Source organism: Erithacus rubecula, assembly GCF_903797595.1.
Source record: "Erithacus rubecula genome assembly, contig: scaffold_104_arrow_ctg1, whole genome shotgun sequence".
Taxonomy (NCBI): Eukaryota; Metazoa; Chordata; class Aves; order Passeriformes; family Muscicapidae; genus Erithacus; species Erithacus rubecula.
The window spans coordinates 263,664-287,861 of record NW_027636365.1 but is presented as its reverse complement, the minus strand read 5'-3'; the positions used below and the strand labels follow the sequence as shown (position 1 = coordinate 287,861).

The window sequence follows — 24,198 nt, the reverse complement described above, 5'->3', positions numbered from 1 at the left end:
ACTGGACACGGGACTAAGGCCTGTTTTGGGTACATATATTTAATTATGCAACTGTAAGCTCAGTGTGCCTGTGCTACCTGCAAGGTCAAACAGCGAACACTGAGGAAGACCCAGAGCCTTCATCGGAAACAAGACCCTCAAAAGGAGGAGAGACCACTGACCCTGGTGACACATGGGGAACACAAGACGGTGACAGAGGATTTAGGAATAGAAACAATGAGGAGCTTTCTAGAAGATTCTATATTAATATGCATTAGTAAGCAGTATATAAGTGAGATTTGAGCTTGACTGATATGGTACAGTTGTGAGGAATGGCCGTACCTGTACCCGCAGTCAGGAAATCCCCCGGTCGGTTTTGCATATGCAATATTCAACCGAACCATTGGACCTCTATTATACTTAAATTGCTGCTAAATTTTGTATTTACTTGAATTTATATAACTCATATATTTTGCTTGTATTCATTTATATAAAATTCCTATTATTAATAAACTACTGCTTGTCCTGGTTTGAAAGGACAGGTGTCTGCCAGTAAGGGCAGAAGTTTCCCTTTGGAATAGAGACTTTGGTTCCACACCCCTCCCCCAAGTATTATGATTGTTTGAATCAAGGACTCTGAGGCAGAGATAAGGGGGGTGGGAATAACAGCTCTTTTACTAATATATCTAACTATACAAACAGAAAACAATAACAGTTAAAATTGCTAACAGAACGAAATAGATAACTCGGTGTCAGTCCCTTTAGATGCAAGCACGCTGTCTCTGTGCTTAGTCCAGAGCCCGGATCTTCTGAAAGGCAGGTGGGAACAAAGGCAGGAAGGAGGGGGGAGGGGCGGCAGTGGCCGCGCCGGTCCCGGGCGGGAACAGGCTGCAGCGGCGGCTCCTCGCTCACCGTGTGTGTCTGGGGGATCAGCTGTGTCTGCAGAGGCAGGAGGCTGGAACGGGGCAGATGCAGGGCAGGTGGTCGCAGAGGGTCTGGCTCTCCTGTGCTCGGCCGCGTGGCTGAACGATCCCAGGTGTCCTGCTCCCAGCTCGCCGGAAATGCGAGTGCCCTCCCGGAAACCTCAGAGGCCCCTCTGGGAGCCGTTCCCACCCACCCCCTTTGTCCGGACCCATCAGGGACCCTGGGTGTAGCCCGACCAGCTACATTGGCATGATAATGGGAAAAATTCTTTCAATTGACACAGTAACAGAAAAAAACTCAACCCCCAACATTATCCACCCCGAATTTTTCCATGCCATCATGCTACATCATATTGAAACCTTTAAATTATATACATACATGTAGTTACAGGCACAGTATCATATATAGTTCACCCTAGAACAAGGTCCCCTTGGGGTATGCATCGGGTCTCTCCATACTTTTGCATCACCCACCAAGTGCAACCTGGTCCTTGAGCGAAAACCACCCCACGAACAGGATTGTCTTTGCTGGAAGCAGAGTTCACCCAGACAGTTTTCCCTAACATGCCTCTCAGGTGTACCACTGGAACCTTACCTCCATCTGCTGCTCCCAAGGGCTCTGACTGGGCAGGGCCTGCTCGGTTAGTGGAACCTCGGGTATTCACTAACCATGTGGCCTTTGGTAGATTGATCTCCCAGTTCTTGAAAGTCCCCCCACCAAGTGCCTTTAAGGTGGTTTTAAGCAGACCATTGCACCGTTCAACTTTCCCAGCCGCTGGTGCATGGTAGGGAATATGGTACACCCACTCAATGCCGTGTTCTTTAGCCCAGGTGTTTATAAGGCTATTTTTGAAATGAGTCCCATTGTCTGACTCAATTCTTTCAGGGGTACCATGTCTCCAGAGGACTTGTTTTTCCAGGCCCAGGATGGTGTTCCGAGCAGTGGCGTGGGGCACAGGGTAGGTCTCCAACCATCCGGTGGTGGCTTCCACCATGGTCAGCACGTAGCGCTTGCCCTGGCGGGTCTGAGGCAGTGTGATATAGTCAATCTGCCAAGCCTCTCCATACTTATATTTGGACCATTGCCCCCCATACCAGAAGGGCTTCACCTGCTTGGCCTGTTTGATGGCAGCGCACGTGTTACAGTCATGAATAACCTGAGAGATGCTGTCCATGGTTAGATCCACCCCTCAGTCTCGTGCCCACTTATAGGTGGCGTCTCTGCCCTGATGGCCTGAGGCATCGTGGGCCCATCGAGCCAGGAACAGTTCTCCCTTGTCTTCCCAATCTAAGTCTATCTTTGAGACCTCTATCTGTGCAGCCTGATCTACCTGCTTGTTGTGCCTGTGTTCTTCATTAGCCCGACTCTTGGGAACATGGGCATCCACATGACGGACTTTCACAGGGAGCTTCTCTACCCGAGTGGCAATGTCTTTTCACTCATCAGCAGCCCAGATTGGTTTTCCTCTACGTTGCCAGTCAGCCTTTTTCCACCTTTCCAGCCAACCCCACAGAGCATTGGCTACCATCCACGAATCAGTGTAAAGGTAGAGCTTTGGCCATTTCTCTCTCTCAACAATGTCCAAGGCCAGCTGAACAGCTTTGAGTTCAGCAAGTTGACTCGATGCACCTTTTCCTTCGGTAGCTTGTGCAACCTGTCGTGTGGGGTTCCATACGGCAGCTTTCCACTTCCAGTTCATCCCCACAATGCGGCAGGAACCGTCGGTGAAAAGGGCGTAGCGTGTTTCATCTGCTGGCAGCTGGTAGTATGGTGGAGCTTCTTCAGCCCGGGTCACTTGCTTCTGCTCCTCTTCATCAGCGAGACCAAAATCTTCACCTTCTGGCCAGTTCGTAATTATCTCCAAAATCCCAGGGCGATTTGGGTTACCAATACGGGCGCGCTGAGTGATGAGGGCAATCCACTTGCTCCATGTGGTGTCGGTGGCATGGTGAGTAGAGGGAACCTTTCCTTTGAACATCCACCCCAGCACTGGCAGTTGGGGTGCCAGAAGAAGTTGTGCTTCTGTGCCAATCACCTCTGAGGCAGCTTGAACTCCCTCATAGGCAGCCCAGATTTCCTTCTCTGTGGGAGTGTAGTTGGCTTCAGATCCTTTGTAGCTTCTGCTCCAGAATCCCAGGGGTTGGCCTCGGGTCTCACCAGGCACCTTCTGCCAAAGGCTCCAGGACAGACCATGGTTCCCAGCTGCAGAGTAGAGCACATTCTTTACCTCTGGTCCTGTCCTGACTGGGCCAAGGGCCACTGCATGAGCGATTTCCTGTTTGATCTGGGCAAAAGCTTGCTGTTGTTCAGGGCCCCAATGGAAATCCTTCTTCTTGCGAGTGACCTGGTAGAGAGGGCTCACAATCTGGCTGTACTCAGGGACGTGCATTCTCCAAAAGCCGATAGCACCTAGAAAAGCTTGTGTCTCCTTCTTGCTTGTTGGTGGGGACATTGCAGTGATCTTATTGATGACCTCATTGGGGATCTGGCACTGTCCATCCTGCCACTTCACTCCCAGGAACTGGATCTCTAGGGCAGGTCCTTTGACTTTGCTCTTTTTAATGGCGAAACCGGCTCCCAGCAAAACATGGATGATCTTCTCTCCTTTCTCAAATACCTCCATTGCTGTGTTCCCCCACACAATGATGTCATCGATGTACTGCAAATGTTCTGGAGCCTCACCCCTTTCCAGTGCAGCCTGGATCAGTCCGTGGCAGATGGTGGGGCTGTGTTTCCACCCCTGGGGCAGTCGGTTCCAGGTGTACTGCACGCCCCTCCAGGTGAAAGCAAACTGAGGCCTGCACTCTGCTGCCAAAGGAATGGAGAAGAATGCATTTGCAATGTCAATGGTGGCATACCACCTTGCTGCCTTGGACTCCAGCTTGTACTGGAGTTCCAGCATGTCCGGCACGGCAGCGCTCAGCGGTGGAGTCACTTCATTCAATGCCCAATAGCCCACAGTCAGTCTCCATTCTCCATCAGATTTCTGCACAGGCCAGATAGGACTGTTGAAGGGTGAGTGGCTCTTGCTGACCATCCCTTGGCTCTCGAGATCACGGATCATTTTGTGGATGGGGATCACAGCATCTCGATTTGTCCGGTACTGCCGGCGGTGCACTGTCATGGTGGCAATTGGCACCTGTTGCTCTGTCACTTTCAGGAGTCCTACTGCAGAGGGGTTTTCTGACAGTCCAGGCAAGGTGTTCAACTGCTTAATGATCTCTGTCTCTACAGTAGCTATTCCAAAAGCCCACCTGAACCCCTTTGGGTCTTTGTAGTAGCCGTTCCTGAGGAAGTCTATGCCTAGAATGCACGGTGACCCTGGGCCAGTTACAATTGGATGTTTCTGCCACCCCTTCCCTGTCAGGCTAATCTCAGCTTCCAGCAAAGTGAATTCCTGTGATCCCCCCGTCACCCCAACAATGGAAACAGGTACCTTCCCCACATGTTCTGATGGTATCAGGGTGCATTGTGAACCAGTATCAACTAACACTTTATGTTTCTGTGGGTTTGACGTGCCAGGCCATCGCACCCACACTATCCAATAGATCCTGTCATCCCATGCCTCTCCCTGGCTAGAGGCAGGGCCCCTCTAGCCCTGGTTATTATTTCTTTCCTGGGCATACATAGTGGTGGTTCTTTCCAGGGGATCTGACAGAACATCCTCCTTGCTGTAATACCCTGCACCTTGCTTGTGGGAGGTTGAGGCTACCTTCATTTTAGTGCGGCTCCCTCGGTTAGCATTTCCCTCCCTGAGCTGATGCACCCGTGCTGCCAGGACAGAAGTGGGTTTCCCATCCCATTTTCCCATGTCTTCCCCATGGTCTCGCAGGAAAAACCACAGGTCAGCTCGTGAGGTGTACCCTCTCTCCCTAGCTGGGGGATGTGAAGCTCTGACTTGGGGGCCTGTGACTCGTACTGGTGCTACGCTGATCTTCCTCACCTCCTCAATTCTCTCTATCATCTCCTCCCTCATATCCCTCATCCTATCTTCGACCTGTTGGAGGTCCCTGGCCACGGCAGAGACATTAGCCTGCATTGGGCCATTCATCATGCTCTCAAAATTTCTGACTTTGTTGGCAACAGAACACACTGTCTCTGGACTGTTATCGGCATTAATCATTGTTATGTAGGTGGTATATTGAGATGGACCCAAGGTTGCCAGATTCCATAACATCTACCCTGTGCACTTGACCTTCTCAGGGTCATTGTCATGCTGTCCATCCCTCCCAAAGAGTACCTCTAATACTGCTGTCTCTCTCAGCTGCTGGATCCCTTCCTCAAGGGTCTTCCAGCGCATCCTACGGTGGTGCTCCTGCATTCTCTCTCTGTGTACAAACTTCTCTCTCACACTCATTAAAAGCCGGTCCCAGAGGGAAAGGAGGCCTTGCTCCCTTACGAATATCTGGTCCACACCTGAATCCTGGGCCAAGGATCCCAAATTCCTGGCCTCAGTTCCATCCAGTTGAACACCTGTTCCTGTAAGGTCCCAGACCCAGAGTAACCAAGTTGTAAAAGGCTCACGACCCCGCCGAGCAATGCCTTTACACAGGTTACGGAGACTATCGTATGAGAGGGACTCGGTGACAATCTCAACTTCTGGCTCCCTTGCTGATTGTGAGGACCCTCCTTGCTGATTCCCATTATCTAGGTGCCTCATTTTAATCATAAATTTCTAGTTTCCACAGGTGCAACTGCTGCTGGCTGTGGCTGCTCCTGTGATCCAGCTGGAACCTGGACAGATACAACATCTATGGGTTCCACTGCAGCACCATCTGACTCTCCCTCTTTAGGGCAGGGTTTCTCACCAGCTGGAGAAAAATACTCCATCATCTGGCTATGCTCCTTCAACATCTGACTCTGCTCTTTCAGCATTTGGCCTATATCCTTCACTAGGGCCCCCACCCACTCTGGGTGGCTCATTTCTGCGGTGGGCTGTGGGGCAGCATCAGGCTCTGGGGCAGCATCCTTAGTCCCTGGGGCAGGCTCTGGGGCAGCATCCCTAGTCCCTGGGGCAGAGGCAGGTTCTAGGGCAACATCCCTAGTCTCTGGGCAGAGGCAGGTTCTGGGACAACATCCCTAGTCCCTGCGGCAGAGGCAGATTCTGGTGCAACATCCCTAGTCCCTGCGGCAGAGGCAGATTCTGGGGCAACATCCCTAGTCCCTGGGGCAGAGGCAGGTTCTGGGGCAGCATCCCTAGTTTCTGGTGCAGGTATCAGAGTTGTTGTCCAAGCCAATATTCCCTTGTTTCTGAATGCTAAGTAGAACAAGCCTACCAGCAACACCAGCCACTGTATAATAACACTGGCAATTAAAACAGATCTGAAATCCTTGAGAACCAGTGGGGTAGCCTCAAAAAACTGGGTGATGGGTTGGGAGAAAATTTCCCTTGCACTCGTTATCTCACAGTAAGTACCATTACTGAAATAGCCCCAGAAACACGCAGTTAGAGTACGATAGCTCCGGATCCATGCAACCGCTTCCCAGAAAAAATTAAAAACCCATGAATTCCTGACAAAATCAATCCACCAAACCAATCGGATAATAGCCACAGCAACCTTGGTGAGGGGGCCCATATTCAAAAAAGGGCTTACAAATGGGAGGGAGATGGATGTGACCACATGGAACACAAACCAGATTAAACCAGACAACATATTGCCAGTTAAGAGAGCTGTTATTCCTGCCTTAACTCTCAACTCAGTGGCCTCTGTCCCACGTCTGGGCGCCAAAATCTGTCCTGGTTTGAAAGGACAGGTGTCTGCCAGTAAGGGCAGAAGTTTCCCTTTGGAATAGAGACTTTGGTTCCACTCCCCTCCCCCAAGTATTATGATTGTTTGAATCAAGGACTCTGAGGCAGAGATAAGGGGGGTGGGAATAACAGCTCTTTTACTAATATATCTAACTGTACAAAGAGAAAACAATCACAGTTAATATTGCTAACAGAATGAAATAGGTAACTCGGTGTCAGTCCCTTTAGATGCAAGCATGCTGTCTCTGTGCTTACTCCCAGTCCGGATCTGCCAAAAAGCAAGCGGGAAACGGAGGCAGGAAGGAGGGGGGAGGGGCAGCAGCGGCCACGCCGGTCCCGGGCAGGAACGGGCTGCAGCGGCGGCTCCTCGCTCACCGTGTGTGTCTGGGTGATCAGCTGTGTCCGTAGAGGCAGGAGGCTGGAACGGGGCAGATGCAGGGCAGGTGATCACAGAGGGTCTGGCTCTGCTGTGCTCGGCCACGCGGCTGAACGATCCCAGGCGTCCTCCTCCGAGCTCGCCGGAAATGCGAGTGCCCTCCCGGAAACCTCAGAGGCCCCTCCGGGGCCGTCCCCACCCACCCCCTTTTGTCTGGACCCATCAGAGACCCTGGGTGTTGCCCGGCCAGCTCCATTGGCATGATAATGGGAAAAATTCTTTCAATTGACACAGTAACAGAAAAACACTCAACCCCCAACACCAAGGCACTGGGTTTTGTTTTGCCAGGGCATTCCTGGAGCACATTCCTGACAGCAGCTCTGGAGGAGACCAAAGCCTTCCTGCCCTGCCCTCAGGAGATGCCCTTTGCTGATGGAACTGCTGTGTTGGAGCTCAGCTATGTCCCAGCAGTGCCCATGGCCTGTCCCTGCCTGTGCTCACAGCATGGACATGCAGCAGGACAGTGAACAAGTTTCCAGAGAACTGTGGCCTTACAGCCACAGAAGGTCTGGGAAGGAGAGGGTGGAGTTTGGAAGAGCAGATGTGGGAAGAGCCAGGGTCAGTGTCCCTGGCTGTGCTGCTGTGCTGGGAGTCTCTTCCCTCCACCTCTGCTCACAGCCACTGCCCCTGAAGAGACACAGAAGGGCTGAGGAAGGATCCTGGACAGACAGGAGAGAGCATGCACTTGTTTTTATTTAAATGCGTGGGAAGAGACCTCTTGCATGCCTTTGTCTTCCAAAAGAGAAGTAGCAATTATTGTAGATATGGAAAGAGTAATTTATAGTATTTTGTACAAAACACAACATTAGAAAAAGTTACAAAAAAAAAAAATTGAGACAGATAAGAAAAAGGAAAAAAAAAATAGAGACAGTAAAGAGTTCCTTTCTAAATGCGCTGAAGAAGAAAAGAGAGCATTTAATTCTTCTGAAAATACAGAGTCATCAATTTTCTCAGGGCAGGCTTGAGCTCCTGGTTCCTCAGGCTGTAAATGAGGGGGTTCAGGGCTGGAGGCACCACTGAATACAGAACTGACACTGCCAGATCCAGGGATGGGGACGAGATGGTGGGGAGTTTCATGTGAGCAAATACTGCAGTGCTGAGAAACAGGGAGAGCACGGCCAGGTGAGGGAGGCAGGTGGAAAAGGCTTTGTGCCGTCCCTGTTCAGAGGGGATCCTCAGCACAGCCCTGAAGATCGGCACATAGGAGAAAACAATGAAAACAAAACAACCAAGTGATAAGAATATAGTAAAAGCAGAAGCTCCAAGTTCCCTGAGGTAGGATTTGGAGCAGGAGAGCTTGAGGATCTGGGGGATTTCACAGAAGAACTGGCCCAGGGCATTGCCATGGCACAGAGGCAGGGAAAATGTATTGACTGTGAGCATAAGAGCATTGAGAAAGCCACTGGCCCAGGCAGCTGTTGCCATGTGGACACAAGCTCTGCTGCCCAGGAGGGACCCGTAGTGCAGGGGTTTGCAGATGGACACGTAGCGGTCATAGCACGTGATGGTCAGGACATAGAACTCTGCTGAAATGAAAAAGGCAAAGAAAAACACCTGAGCAGCACATCCAGCATAAGAGATGTTACTGGTGTCCCAGAGGGAATTGTGCATGGCTTTGGGCACAGTGGTGCAGATGGAGCCCAGGTTGCTGAGGGCCAGGTTGAGCAGGAAGAAGAACATGGGCGTGTGCAGTTGGTGGCTGCAGGCTACGGCTCTGATGATGAGGCCGTTGCCCAGGAGAGCAGCCAGGGTGATGCCCAGGAAGAGGAAGAAGTGCAGGAGCTGCAGCTGCCGCGTGTCTGCCAATGGCAGCAGGAGGAAGTGGCTGATGGAGCTGCTGTTGGACATTTCTTCACTCTGGGCATGGTGGACTGTTGAAAGAAGACATTATAATGCTGTAATAGACTTTCTTGAGTCAATCCTGTGGAATTATATTAGGAATCTTCTTAAAACCACTTCTCTTACTGTGGGGGAACTTCACTCAAAGCTTTTTTTTTTTAAGTTCAGTTTTGTTCTGCCGAGTAGTTTTCTCATCTTCGTCATTGCTCTCAACCTGAACTGTGGGGATCCTAGTGGGAAAATAGAGTTTCCAGTGGTGCAGGGCAGTCAGACCTGTTGGTCCTACACAGCTGCCCTGTGCTCATTACACATCCCTCTTATTCACGGTGATCACAATTATACCATATTTGAAAAATAAAGTGGAGTTGTTGAAGGCCCCAAATTCAAAATCAGTCTGTGTAAGCTCTTCTCTCATTTCCTGTGTTGCTGAACAGTGCTGGTCTGGCTCTCTGCAGCCTGGAGCTGTACATACCAGCAGCTGTTTTTCTCTATCCAAGCCTTGTCCCTGCCAGTGCAGCCTGAGTCCAGCCCAGCCCTGGAGTCTCAGCTCTGCACTGCACACCCCTCCCAGCACAGAGCACTGCCCAGGGGCATCTCCCTGCCAGCAGGGCCTGAAGGGCAGCTCAGACAAACACAAATGGTGCAAGCCAAGGTGCTGCTGCTGCTGTCTGTAGGCAAAAGAGGGTAAGGAGGCACTTTGTGAGGGAGATGGAGGCAGATCTGCTGATGCACAGTGGGACAGTGCAGGAGTCCCAGTGACACAGACACACCTGACAGCCCCTTTCCCTTCCCTAGAGGAGAAAGCTGAGAGCAGCCCTGGCCATGCAGCACCATCTGCACATCAGGAGGAATTTGCCCTAATGGGGATGGCTCCTTCCCCCTCCAACTTCTCCCCACATTGCATGGGGAGGTGACGGGCAGGCAGAGAGCTGCCCCTGGCAGGTGACACATGCTGTGGTCTGGCCAAGAGCCCTGAGGTCTCCAGGAGCTGCTCTGTAGAACAGCCCTGGGCAAGCCCTGGATGCAGTCCCAGCTTCAGTTCCTGCAGCCATCCCAGGCAGCAGGAGCCATCCTGCCCTGTTCCTTTAACCATGCCCATGGCCCAGGCTGTGGGCTGTGTGCTGGCTCTAGCAGATCCCTCCAGGAGCACAGGGGACATTGCCCTGCACCCGCAGACTCACCATGTCCAGAGCTGTGAATGTGTTTCCCCAAGTGAAGTCTCAGCTCAATGTCTGCCCAGTCCTGATTTCCTTCAGCTTGTCTATGCCTGGCTCCTGTCGCCTCAGTGCCTGCAGGCTCTGCCCTCAGCCCTGCTGGGCTGGTAAAGGAGCTGCTCTTCAGCAGAAATGTCTTTTTGAACCTTTTCCTGGTTGCCAGTATTTCCCTCTGTGCCAGGAGACACAACACTTGGACTTTAATGACCCTCTAAGGAGTTTATAAAACCAGATTTGGTCCCTGAGAGAGTGTTTTCAAAAAAAAAAACTTCTCAAGAACTTGAAATTAAATTGATACTCCAAAGTTTCTTGAAGTTTTAATGGGTCTCACAGAGGGACTGGACTGAGAAAGTGTCCCAAGGTTCCAGTTACAGCAGAACAATGGAGGCAGTGATGAGAGTTAGGAACAAGGAAGATAAAGTTGTCTCTGATGCTGAGCAAACCTGGATGTGTTTCAGGAATGCAAAGGGCCAAGGCCTGAGCCCCAGCGCCTGGCAAGGCACATCCTGTCCCTCCCTCATTGCTCAAGGCTCTTCCTGGGCCACTGGGCTCTGGGCATGTGCAATGCCAAGGGCAGGACCATGAGGCGGCCCCTGCCAGGCTGCTGAGCAGGGACAAGGAGGCAATGAGATCCCAGCACAGCAAGGCTCACTTGTCCCCTGCTGGCCTCAGGCCCAGGGCCAGCAGCCATGGCCCAAGTGCTGCAGCAGTTGGCTCTGGCAGGGCCTTTCAGCTGCTGCCCATCCCTGTGCCCTGTGCATCCCAGACTGTGCTACAGTGTCCATGACCTGCACCTCTGTCCCTGCAGGCTGTCATCATCCCCCAGCTGCCCCACCTCAACTGGCCCCTTCTTTTGCCAACAGCTCTGTGTCCTGCCTGCCTCTGCCTGGCCACACAAAGCCTTGGCCTTGATACCAAAATTACAATTCATGTTTTACTCTGCCAGTGAAGTCATATCACAGGAACAAGGCATGCCAGGACTGCTTTTCCAGGACAGACAATTGAAAGGGAAGAAGACATCTGGCTTAAGGGTACAGTGATAGAAAAAACAAGGACCAAACTTGGGAATTTGTGGTGGGTTTTCATGGAAATGTGTAAATTGTTATACACATGTGTGACTGAATACAAGCCACACACTTCTTGAATCAGTTTTCCACTTAAGGTTAGGAATTGTCCCAAGTTGGACCTAAGGCATAAATAAATGATGTCCTCTTCCACACCAAATTGGTGTCAAGGAGTCTTATGCTGATATTTCAAGATTTGGTGACAGTGTGGCCTCTCAGACCTGAGGATTCAACTATGACACTTTGGAACGTCATGGAACCAAGGGGCCATTTTGATACTTCCTTGCCTCCTGTAGACAGGAGCCATTGTGACACCATGGGGCCACAGGGAGCCACAGGGCCATTGTGACACTGAGAATCTAAGGAGAGAACTGTGACACTGAGGAACCTCATGGAATCAAGGTCCATTGTTACACTGTGAGGCCCTTGAAACCATGGGGACCATACAGACACTGTGGTGCTCCATGAAACAAAGGGATCATTCTGATACTGCCTGGCCTCATGGAACCAAGGGACCAATTGTGACACTGGTGGGCCTCATGGAACAATGGAGTCTATCATGACACTGAATCACAGAATTAATGAAGATGGAAAAGACCCTTGAAACCTTGAAGTCCACCTATGACCTAACATCACGTCATCAACTAAATCATGGCACTGAGTGACACGTCCAATCTTTTTATAAATGCCACTAGGGACACTGACTCCACCTCCTCCCTGGGCAGAAGATTCCACTTCCCAATCACTCTTTCAGTGAATTTTTTTTTTCTGATGTTAAATCTAAACCTCCCCTGACTTATCTTAACAATCTGTCCTCTTGTTCTGTCAGTGGTTGCCTGGGAAAAGAGGCCAACCCCCACCTGACTTCAGCCTCTGTCCAGATAGTTGTAGAGAGTCTCACTGGAGACCATTGTAGCCATTGACGCCACTGCAGCATGGCAGGGCCTCATGGAGACCACTAGGGGACCACAGTAACAGTGTGGGGCTCCATGGGACAAATGGGCCATTCTGACACTGTGTAACCAAGGAGAGCTTTGTTACACTGCAGGGCATCATGGAACTAAGGAGACCATGATTACGCTTTGAGGCCTCGTGGAACCAAAAGACCATTGTGACACTGCAGGGCCTCATGAAACGAAGGGCACAAGAGCGACACTATGAGCTCCAAAGGACCGAGGAGGCATTCTCACACTGCAAACCAAAGAGACCATGACACTATGGGGCATCATGGAACCAAGGGTCCATTGTGACACAGCATGGCCTCATGGAACCATGGAGGCCGTTTTTACAATTTGAGGCTTTGTGAAACCAAAGGGACACTGTGGCATTTCAGAGTCTTATGAAACCAAGGAAACCATAGTGACACTGTGGGGCTCAATGGTACCTGGGGGCCATTGTGACACTATAGGACCTCATGGAACCATGGAGAATGTTGTGACACTTTGCAGCCCCATGGAACCAAGGACTGCATTGTGACACTACTGGGCCCCATGGAACTAAGGATTCCTGTAACAGAACAGGACCCCATGGAACCAAGAGTCCATTGTGACACTGCGGGGCCTCATGGAATCCTGGAGGCCACGATGACATTTTGGGGCCTCGTTGAATCAAGGGGCTCTGCAGGGCTTCACAAAAGCAAGAGACCCTTCTGCCATTCTAAGTCCCCACGAAACCAAGTGATACTATGGTGTGGGAAATGCAGGCATGGAGAGCTCTCATGGTCTTGTGTGTACAGGATCAGAAATAGAGATGGATGCAAGGTTTGACCTAAGACGCTGGAGAAAGCTTAGAGTATTAGAGCATTCAAGTGAAACAGACATGAAACAAGAATATAAGTTGATATGTTAAGTAGAAATATGTTTTAAGCAAACTGAAATATGTATTATGTAAGCAATGTAATATGTTAAGTAAGATCATAAGTGATTTTAAAGTTTAGCAATAGAACCTGGTAGAAAATTTGCTAGAAGTTTAAGATGTATCAGTGTAAATTTGAGAAGTGTTAAATGATTGGTCACAAATATAGCATTGCATCAAAGCCATGAAAAGCAAAGCAATTCATGGTTGGTATAAAAGAGACAAGCAAACTTTGTGGAAGTATTTGTTTGGCTAAAAGTTATATAAAGCATTGCAACTAAGAATTAAGTGGATTCTGATACTATGGTGTTTTGTTTAATACCTTTAATGTCTCATCTTTTGATGAGGTTGATGCTGTCAGGCAATAAACCATCTTTTACAACATCTCCCAATGTCCCCAGCTCTCGTAATATTTACATCCTGATACTGTAGTGCCAAGGAGACCCCTGTGACACTGCAAGGCCTCATGGAAGAAAGGGGGCCCATTGTGGCACCCCAAGGACTTAGGTAGCCAAAGGGCCCTTATGACACTTCAGGACCTTATGAAATAATGGAGAGCATTGTGACACCTTGTGGAACCAAGGGGCCATTGCGTCATTGTGCAGTCCCATGGAACCAAGGAAAGCATTCTGACACTACAAGGCCTCATGGAAGCAAGGGACCATTGTGACACTGTGGAGCCCCATGGAAACAAGAGGCCACTGTGAAACCAAGGATCGAATATGACACTACCATTGTGACACTGTGGAGCCCCATAGAAACAGGGGGCCACTGTGACACTGATGGGCCCCATGGATCCAAGGCAACAGGGAACAGGTCTGGTTGGCTTGGCCTGACTGGTCCAACTGTCCTTGGAATATCATGTGAGGAGAGAAGACAAAGAACTCTGCACGATTCAATGTGAATCAAGCAAAAGTCTTTTTTTTTTTTTTTTTTTTTTTGCCTCTAAACATTTTTGATATTTGCTTCCTCTCTTGGATTATACAGTTACACATTATTTCATTGGTAACTCTGCTTTGCCTGTGCATCTCTCAATTGGTAGCTCCACTTTGTCCACGAGGCAGGCAAGCACCTTAAGATAACTGGTTGATACCATAAGCATCATTTTACTCTGGTTGACACCCCTGTGTTTGTCAGCAACTTTCTACTTCTTTTTTCTTCTTGCAACATCAGCTTTTTTATCTACTGAGAAAACCTCATTCAGAAGGTTAGGCTGGTCCATTTAGTACATGTCCGTTTTCTTGTAAATATGATACTACAATTCCCCCTTCTTTTTTTTGAACCAGCCAAACCTTCGTTATAGCATTTTCAATCATATTTGTAGTTCCCCTAAGTATCCATGGCACAATCATTAATAACAACACTATTGCAATCAGCACAGTATGCGCCTGGATGAGAATATCTATCAACCATCTAGTAATTCCCCAATCTTTAAGCCATTTTCCCAATCCTCTGTCAGCTACTGTTAGTTTTTTCATATTCTTTTTCAATTGTGCCACTTTCCTGTGAATTGATTCTTAATGATCGAAAAGTTTCATTCAGCAAATTCCTTGAAAATCCTCATACCATCATCCTTGAGCTAACAGTAATAAGTCAATAGCTGCTCTATTTGGTAAAGCTGCATGCCTTATTCTATCTAAATCTGTCAAGAGCAGTGCTATTACTTCAGAGACTAAGTTAATTTGTTTAGTGCTCCAACATCCTAAGTTGTTGAGCGTCATAAGTGCCTTTCCTGATGCCATTTGGAGTAAAAACAAAGAGTTTAGAACATGTGCAGGTTCATCCCAAAACTGTGCTGTATCATCACAGTGTGAGCCTAACTGATTTACATCTCTCTTTCTCCTTGCATTTTGTATAACATTCCATATCATGTGATTCAGGAACTGCTTATGGTATGACCTAAACATGATTAATTTTCCAATATAACAAGGTCCACCTACCAGGTTACCTAGATTTCCAGCCCAGGCCCTATCTCCTCCAATCAAAAAGATTCCATTGGGTAATTTTAATCCCTCTGTATTGTTGTCCCACACATTGCTACATACCTTTTCTGTGGGGCAGTAGCTGTTAGAATCATCCCTTCTGTGTCTATAAAGTACACTGCTAGGCTGTATAGAAACTTTTACTGACTTGCTATTGCCTTCTATTAGCTGCTTTGCCTATTGTCCATTGCCTTTAAAATACAGACATCCATCCTTTGGCAATAAAGATCCCAACAAATTTAATTATTGTGGCTCAATCCCTCTAGGATTCAATTGCATTATTATTTGTCCCATCCAGCAGACATTCCCATCAATCTCAAATTTCAAACTCTGGCACATTGCATTAGCTTGAGTTAGATTCATTGTTGCCAATGTTTTGTTTTTTACCAGGTGTAGCCTAAAACCATGGCACCCCAATCAGACAGGTCCTAAATAGATCCCCAGGGTGGCCATAGGAAAACAAAAGGATTATTGTCCTGTCTGGTTGGCAAATGTGACCCATATGTTTTCCCTGGGGTTAATTTGCACTGCTGGATGTTCATTAGTGACTGTTACCTATAGCCCAATCAGGAACATCCTTAGCTTCCCATTGATTACCCATATTTTTGCAGTTTGTTGATTTCACTTAATAATGAATTGGAAACCAAATATACTTGCCACACTTCTTTGTTAGAGCTATTGCATCTTTAGCCAACCTCCCTGTAGCATGGGCCCAAATCAATGTTTTTATCCTTGAGCTTCTTGGATGTTTGTGCCTTGTTGCAATTAGTAATTCAGTAACTTGTTCTGCTACCTCTAATTCCTTTGTAATACACATTCTACATAAGGTACAAATCCAAAATTGACTATGCATTTACCATTGCTTTTTACACTCTTCACACTGATAGAAAATCCAATAGGTACAGTCGCAACTGTCCCTGCAACTAAATCCACTCATTTAACTCCTGTCTGGCTGGTCCCTGGTGTCGTGCTTCTACCAGTTATCCACAGTCTCACCCATTTTGCTGAGATCCATCTAGTGCCAGAATCACAATTGAAACATTTTAGACGTGTTGTAGGATACTTCTCAGAACCAGGGAAAAAGCAGCCTTGAGGCCTTGCCTTTCTCAGGCCTTTACAAGGTCAATGAATTATAACAATGACTGTATCTCACCTGCAGAGGGTTTTTCTTAAAGCATGATTTCAAAGAGGTGTTGCCTTCGTTGACCAATGAGTATTTTTTATTTTGTTATTCACATACTACCCTATATATATATTTGTAGTGTTTCTTTAAATAAAGCTCTTTTTCTCTCTTGCTTTTCCATTACATGAGAAACTATGTTGCATTATACTTTTCGCTGCTCCTATAGCCTTAAAATACAGCATAGACCTCGGTCACTCTTTCCTTCTTGGATCAACAGTTTAACAGCCACAGCAAATGCAGTAGTCATGTATCATTTTCCATAGCTTTTTCCTCAGCTGTGCCTGCTCTGGAGCAAGCCTCAATCATTTCCACCAAGGTTACAGTTCTTGGCATAGCCTGCAACAATCTCTTAAAAGATGGATTAGCATTTTCTACAGCCAAGGTCATAAGCAAAGCTTCTCTTACAGAGTCAGAAATTGAAGCTTTTTATAAAGCATTTTTCAGCCTATCTAGGAACTGCATGTATGGTTCTTGAATATCTTGCTGAATTTTCACATAAGAGGGAGTCGGTTTCCCAGCCTATGGTAATGTTTTTAAAGCTTCCCTTGCTAGATCTTGTGGCTGCCGTAAAGTTTCTAAGTGCAGTCTGCTTGTACTTGTACATCGGTAAAGGATCCCTGACCTAGAAACATATCTACAGAAATTTTTCTTAACAGATCCCCATCATTCCTTTCCAGATTGTTAACTGCAGCAATGTGACACGAATCAGACCATCTTGTCCACTGTATCAACTCTTGCATAGGTGTTAATATCAGTCTATCTGCCTGCAATCAAAAGGAGTTAAGTGGGATCCAGTAAAAACATGACTGTATATAGGAGGAGATTAACTCATACTGCAAAGCTGACTGTCCAGCTTCTTTGATAATTTTCTATTCTAGTGTGAACTGTGTATTTGGATGCCTTTATCCTTTCCCATCACTCGCACACCGAGTTGTACCAGATATACGATTGGAATAAATAAATACTTAATTATTGCATCCTTTATCAGTCCTTTCCAATCTGGGAATCATCATTGTCCCTTGCTCCATCCATCTTTGTGTTGTAAGTCCCTGTCAGCTGATCCATGGCTGCCATGTCACCTCGTATGAATTCCTCAAGCAGTTTTTGTTGTTGTTCCAACTCCTACAATTTTGTATATAACTCCAGTGCCCAAAAAATTTTGATCACCCATCACCTGCCGAGTGTATTGGCCAGTGGGTGATGGCAGAGGTGGTGGAAGCAGTGGAGGGTACAGGCAGTGAGTGTGAGGGGCAGGTTGTGGTGGAGGGATTGCAGCTTCCTGTCCCTCAGGTTCAATATCCATCAGCTCATTTTGTGCTGAGATCGGTGCCTCTGAGGGTTAAAAACACCTGGATCCTATGCTGAAGAAAAGTTTTGTAGTGTCTGTGACCCTCGTCCTTTTGCTTCTTCCAGTGGTGGTGCTGATGGAGGAGCAAAGGAAGGAATGCCAGGGTCATTTTCAAATACTTTTATTGGATACACAAGTTCAGTCTTAGAGCAGCAAATGCTCCAGCAGCAACATTGCATCCTACCTTCATTTCCTGTATTACAGTAATTGTCAGTTTACAAGTTTTTGCTCGCTCTTTTGCCTCTTTTGATCCATTACTTACTTCATCCCATAGAAACTGTCCTCTTTGTTCAAATGTCTCTACTTTAAATGCAAAATTGGCTTTTGTGTTCACTTCAGGGGACACTTGTGTTCCCTGCTCCACAATAATAGTTTTCTGAAGATAGCATATTTAATCCCTTTCTTAGAAAGGATATGGAGGAGAAACTGCATTACTGCACTTTTGTCTTTAGTTAAATTTTGTCCCATCTCCGTCTCCTGGCTTCTCCCCTCACTGGGCACCCCTTCCATTGTACATTAGTCAGTCCCAGGCCATCCCCTGACCTGCCAGTTTCAATTCCGCTCCAGCCAGGCTCTCCTCCTGGATTCTTCTGACACCTTCCTTCTGATTCTGATCACATTAGGGTCACCATCAGAGGAGAGAAGGTAAAATACTGTGCACGATTCAATGTGAATCAAGGAAAAGCCATTCATTTTACTTCTAAATATTGTTTGTATTTACTTCCCCTTTTGGATTGCACAGTCACACATTAATACATTGGTAACTCTGCTTTGTCCATGAATTTCTTGATTGGTAATTCCACTTTGCCTATGAGGCAAGCATGTATCTTAATCTTATTTCTTGATAATAAAAGTGTCATTTGATTCAGACTGACACCTCTATGTTTGTCAGTAACTTTCTGCTTCTTCTTTTTGACACATATGAGCTTTTTGATGCCCGGTGATGACCTGATTCAGAAGGTTAGGCTGATTAATTTAGGAATTGTATGTTTTCCCTTCAATATGTTTCTACACTGTGCTGCCCCACTTTTGCCTATCCCAGCTCTATGTGGGGCAGAGGGAGAACAAGGGGCAGCTCCCTCCCAGCCCAAGCCCAGGGACCCCTCTGGCCCCAAGGCTTGGGCCACTGTCAGCACCCACTTCTCCAGCCACCCCTTCTGCTGTCACTGACAGCAACACCCAAACTGTGGCTGATCCTGAGGCAGCAGCAGCAGTGCCTGGATCTGATCCCTGACTCTGGGGCAGGGCTGGACAAATGACCCTCACAACAGCAGCAGCAGCAGCAGCAGCAGCAGCAGAAGCAGATGGACCTGACTTCCAGCACAGCCCCTGCCACTCTTCCCTCCCATGTGCAGTGGTGTCACAGCAGACCTTGCTTGGTCTACCTCTCTGCAATTTCTCCGTGGTTTCTGCCACCTTTTCACCTTTTTAACTCCAAAAGTTTCCCTAGAATAACTACCCTCTTATTTAGACTTAGAGACACAAAAGGGCACAATTACCTCAGAAAAAAGCAGATCCTCAGGCCTCAAAAAGAACAAAAAATCCTAACCCATTGCAATTACAGTTAATAACACAAGAGGGTAGTGTAACATCAAAGATATTAAAAAAAAATCCACTACAGAAAACATGGAAAACATTACCCAAATCCAAAATCTCCACCAGCAATATTTAAATGACACAAACACAAAACACCTATCACCATATAAAATACTTTCTTCCATTACCCTACAATAAACAACAATCACAATTTACACAGAATGTTTCAGTTAGGGTTATAGTAGTGAGTTATGATGTTAATAATGCTGATAATACCTTGGTTCCTGTTACAATTATCCCTGAACTTGCCAGTGGCCACCCCATACCGTCAACAGAAACCCCTTTGCTGGATTCCAAATACCTTCCCCAAACCTGTCAGCTCTAGGTACTGGATGTCACTGACATACTGTTAGCCCTGCACAGGCATATTTAGCACCTTACAGGCTTACAGGCTCGTCTTACCTTGGGACACACAAAACATTTTATTAAAACTTACCTTGAGGCCATACAGGTGGTTGTTGTTCATCCCCCTCCGGAAAATATCCCAGGGCATGCTGGGATGCCCACATCCACTGCATTCCAGCAGCCAGCCAAAGACGCCCTGGTTGGCTCAGCAACTGATTTTGGGAATCAGGACTTGACACCGAAATTGCAGAGAGTACGTTTTATTGCCAGCTGGGACACTTGGGGGGATATTTCCTCCAAACCATGAGTATCTGGTCAAGATAGGCTCCAGGTATAAATGCACATTGATCCCACAGGCCCACACCTCCCTGCCCGCCCATCTTCACCTTCTCCCGCTTTGTATTATAATTAGCTGCCACACCTTCTGGTGGTGGTGTTCTGTGGTCTTTGTGATGAATGCTATATGACTTCTGCAGTGATTACTGTGTGACCTCTTCTTCTGGGCAGGAGCAGTTGAGGTCTGGCTCTTCCTCAGGTTAACCTGTCCAGCTCAAAATCTCCCCTGTCTGATCCTGTCTGGTTTCTGGAACCACAGGTTTCTGCTTTGTTGGGCCTGTATAAAACCTAGTTCTTGCTTTGCTGAGTTTTCGCAACACATCTTATCTTAAGGGATTTTTCCTGGCAACTAAGTTCTTATGTGGTTTGTTAAGTAGTGTTTCTGCTACATGCTTTATTTCCCCTCCACCTTTCAAAACCATAATTGTCCTCCCATTTCACTGATCCTAAGGGAGAAGATCCAGTGCCTGGAGCTGATCCCTGACTCTGGGGCAGACTCGACAAATGACTCCCACAGCAGCAGCAGCAGCTGAAGAATAAACCTTCCAAACAAAAGTTATATTTGTATGCACTCATTACTGAAATATACATGGTCATTAGTGCTGTGCTAGGTATATCCACTCATTAGTAAAACATGGGTTGACCATTCTGCATTTAGAAACTGGACAAGGGCATGAAATCCAACATCTGGCCTTGTTTGGGGGTGTATGGTCAAAGTCAGCCCCCTTGGTTTCTCCTTGAGACCTGGCCAGGCTTTGGGAGTGACCCAAAAGCAGAACGGAACAAGCTGTTCCTGCACTAGCAGTGCTGTCAGTTTGTCTATAAAGCACTGTCAGAGCTGGGCCCTCTCACAGCCAGGTTGCAAGCCTTACCTGTTGCTGGAGGCACCTGCAGGAATTCCCAGTGTCCGGGAGTGGCTCTGCAGTCCTTGGCTGGGACAGCTTCCCCCAGATGATGTGTGCACCTGGGGGATGGCAAAGTCTGAGGGGAACTGCTGCTGTCTCTTTCTTAATCCCTGCAGCAATCTTTGGTAGTGATGGTTGGGTGCATTGCTGAGCTTCTCATTTTGGGATCCTTTGCTGCTCTGAACTACAGTAAATGACACTGATTCCTGAACTTGGTGTCTGTCTCTGCTGCTGCCCCTACCCACTGGTAAATCAAAGGGGGTGTAGTCTGGCTAGATCACCACAAAATGTTGCTTTTTAAATGTATATGTAAGGAATCAGGTCTGTCCAAAATTCTTATGTGGAGAAAAAAACTTCCCTAGAGTTTGCTGGCTCTGGGGTGGGCTGAGGTCAGAGCACCGTGAGAGCAATGGGGAAGTGAGCTGAAAGAACCTGAACCACTGGATGTATTCATGTATGGAAAAATGAAAAGAACTTGTGTGTTTGGGAAGATGAGGATGAATTTTATTAACAGCATCCCAAAAACGGCACCAACAGAGAGAATGATTGGTAGCAAAATGCTTCCACATGGAGTGATAGAAAAGGTTTTTAATCTTGAACTTGGATTCATTGGTGCAAAGGAAAGAGTAATATAATAAATAATTATGTACCTATATATAATGTAATAAAATTTGATGTATATACTTTCACATATATATAATGACATTGTAAAATAATGCTTCAAATACTTATTTTTTAGCTTTGGCTGCTCAGGGATGTAACACGTAATACTCTGCACGAAATGATTGGTCAGGTCCCAAACATCACTGGTGAGCTGTGTGAGATTGTATACAATGAATGAAAGAGGAAGGGATTGATACCAAAATAAGGAGAAAAAGGACTAATGTAGATATAGTAGTAGTCATGCTAAGGCTTAGAAAACTGCAGTTTTCGGACAGGCCCTGAGAACCTACCTTGTGAAACAATAGTCAAAAGAATTAGTAGAGCATATAGAACATTTAGAACTGTGAAAACAATGATCAAAGGATTTAGTAGAGCATATAGAACATTTAGAAACTTTCAAGAAAAGGCTAAAGTATAATAATAAATAAAGTGTACTGGTGATGGGAAAATATGCAAGGGGGATTAAGGTGGGTAGCCTATAGTTCTGAGTAGACAAGCATGCAGAATTTATAACTTTTAGGAATGATACCTGCAAGATTTATGTATCTGTATTGTTTTGAAGAATGTGTATTTCTGCACGTAGACCACTTCGTTAAAAGGTATAAAACCTGACGGAAAAAGGGAACTGTGGGATCCTGACTTTGGACGCTAGTCCGCAGGTTCCCCGGGCCCTGAGTAAAGCAACGCATAAACGAACTCTGTTAGTTTGTGTTCTGTTTGGAGCATCGGGCAACAGTTTTCCTGGTGACCCAGGTGGGACTCCGGAGGCGGCAGGGGCGGTTCGTGGGCTGATCCACTCCACGCCGGCACCAGGTGATTTCTGGGGAGAACATCAACCCGTGCCCGACCCCGCGCCTGACGAATGACCCGGAGGTAAGCCCGAAGGTGCTTTATTCCTTTTATCAAGGGGAAGGGGGGCCTGCCGATTAAGTCGGAACGGCGATTCCGCACGGGGGTCACAGACGTCTTTAAGCTTGTGGAAAAGCCTAGGCGCTGACCGTCAGACGCGGTAGTGACTGCGCAGGTTCAGCACTTGCCACTCGTGGCATCGAGAAAGGCAAGATTGGTGGATTGGTGGAAAGGGTGTGAGTGTTGTGTGTGGTGTATAGTGTGGCAAGGTTTGTGGAAAGGGTGTGAGTGTTGTGTGTGGTGTATATTGTATTTAAAAAAAAAAAAAAAGAAAATAGAGAGGTGGAATGATGTCTTTGAAAACGTTAAGAACTATAGCAAGTTCCGGGATAGAAATCCCGGACGATTCGCCTTCGGGCTGTTTATTACAACATTGGAATGCGGGGAATTTTGGTCAAGAACTAAGTAAAAGGAAATTGATTGATTTCTGTAATCATGTATGGCCTTTATATGAACCCGATGGTATGCAATGGCCTAGGAATGGTACACTGAATCCTGACATTATTACACCTTTGATGCATTTCCTGCAAAGTATTGAAAAATGGGATGAAATATCGTATCTAGACCTCTTTTATTATTTGAAAGATAAACCGGAGTGGCAAAAGGAGTGTGGGATCATGGTTTTGAAAACATTAAATCAGAATTGTGACGGATGTAAGGGTTGGCAGAAAGAGAAGGAATGCTCGGTTAGGTTTTCGGAACCTGAAGAGGATGTTTCTTTGCTGATAGCCCCTAGTGCCCCTCCGATGGAGGAACGTGGAGAAAGTATGCCAGAGGTAGAAAGGGAGGATCGGGAAGCAAAAATAGAAACCACTGATATACCACTGACCCCCTTATGCGAGAGAACTCGGAGAGGGCGGTGGGAGGTAGACAGGAAAAACAGAATGGAGGTGCTCATTTAATGGTTCCGCTACGTGAAGCTGTTGGGCCGCAGGGGGAACGGGTCATAGTGAAAGTTCCCTTTTCTCCAAATGATTTACTAATTTGGAAACAATCAGCGGGGGCGTATCGGGAGGATCCTGAACGAACTGTGCGGGTGGTAAAGATGGTAATTAAGACTCAGAGCCTGGATTGGAATGATTTACAAGTTTTGTTAGACATAATAATGGATTCTACTGGAAAGGAAATGGTGTTTAAATCTATGAAAAAGAAAGCACGAGAAATAATTAGCTTACGGCTTCTGGATGGTACAGTAAATGATTTAGTACCTAGGGAAGATCCGGAGTGGGATTCCAACTCGACGGGCCGGTCTCAGAGACTTAAAGCTTATCAGGAATTGTTAATGGAGAGAATACGGAATGGAATACCAAAAACTTTGAATTGGTCTAAGATGTATTCGGTCAGGCAGGAAAAGAATGAGTCTCCGTCAACCTTTTTAGAGCGGCTTAAGGAGACAGCTCGTAGATACACTAATTTAGAAGTTGAAGGAGAGTCGGGAAAATTACAGCTAGCATTAATTAATATGGGGCAGTCCCAGGAAGATATTAGAAAGAAATTACAGAAATTGGAGGGAGAAGATACTCGGAATTTAGATAAACTATTGGAAGTTGCGTGGAAGGTATATAATAATAGGGAAAAAGAAACGGCCAGGAAACAACAGGCTACTATGTTAGCAGTGTTACAGCAAGCGGCTGGAAATAATATGAGAGGAGGGAGCCGAGGACGTGGACTAAGAGGGGGAAAAGGGATAGCAAGGGAGGGGAGGCCGATGGGTGCGGGAGGATTTATGGGTCAATTAAATATGGGAAGAAGAAGAATGCAGTTAGGGATAGATCAATGTGCTCTATGTAAAAATAGAGGACATTAGAAAAAATGAGTGTCCTCTCAAGTTTTGGGGGAGAAATTATAGCTAGTGGGGATGGAAATCAGGGA

The 24,198-nt window shown here is 47.0% G+C and overlaps 1 protein-coding gene across 1 annotated transcript; it reads right to left on the bottom strand.

Moving 5' to 3' along the window:
- Window positions 1-8,003: 8,003 nt before the first annotated feature.
- On the bottom strand, window positions 8,004-8,768 carry LOC306815161 (olfactory receptor 14J1-like; the record flags this gene model as incomplete). The annotated part of the gene is made up of 1 exon (XM_079331791.1): window positions 8,004-8,768. One exon carries the CDS (start codon window positions 8,766-8,768, stop codon window positions 8,004-8,006), a length of 765 nt encoding a protein of 254 aa, XP_079187917.1.
- Between the last annotated feature and the right edge of the window lie 15,430 nt (window positions 8,769-24,198).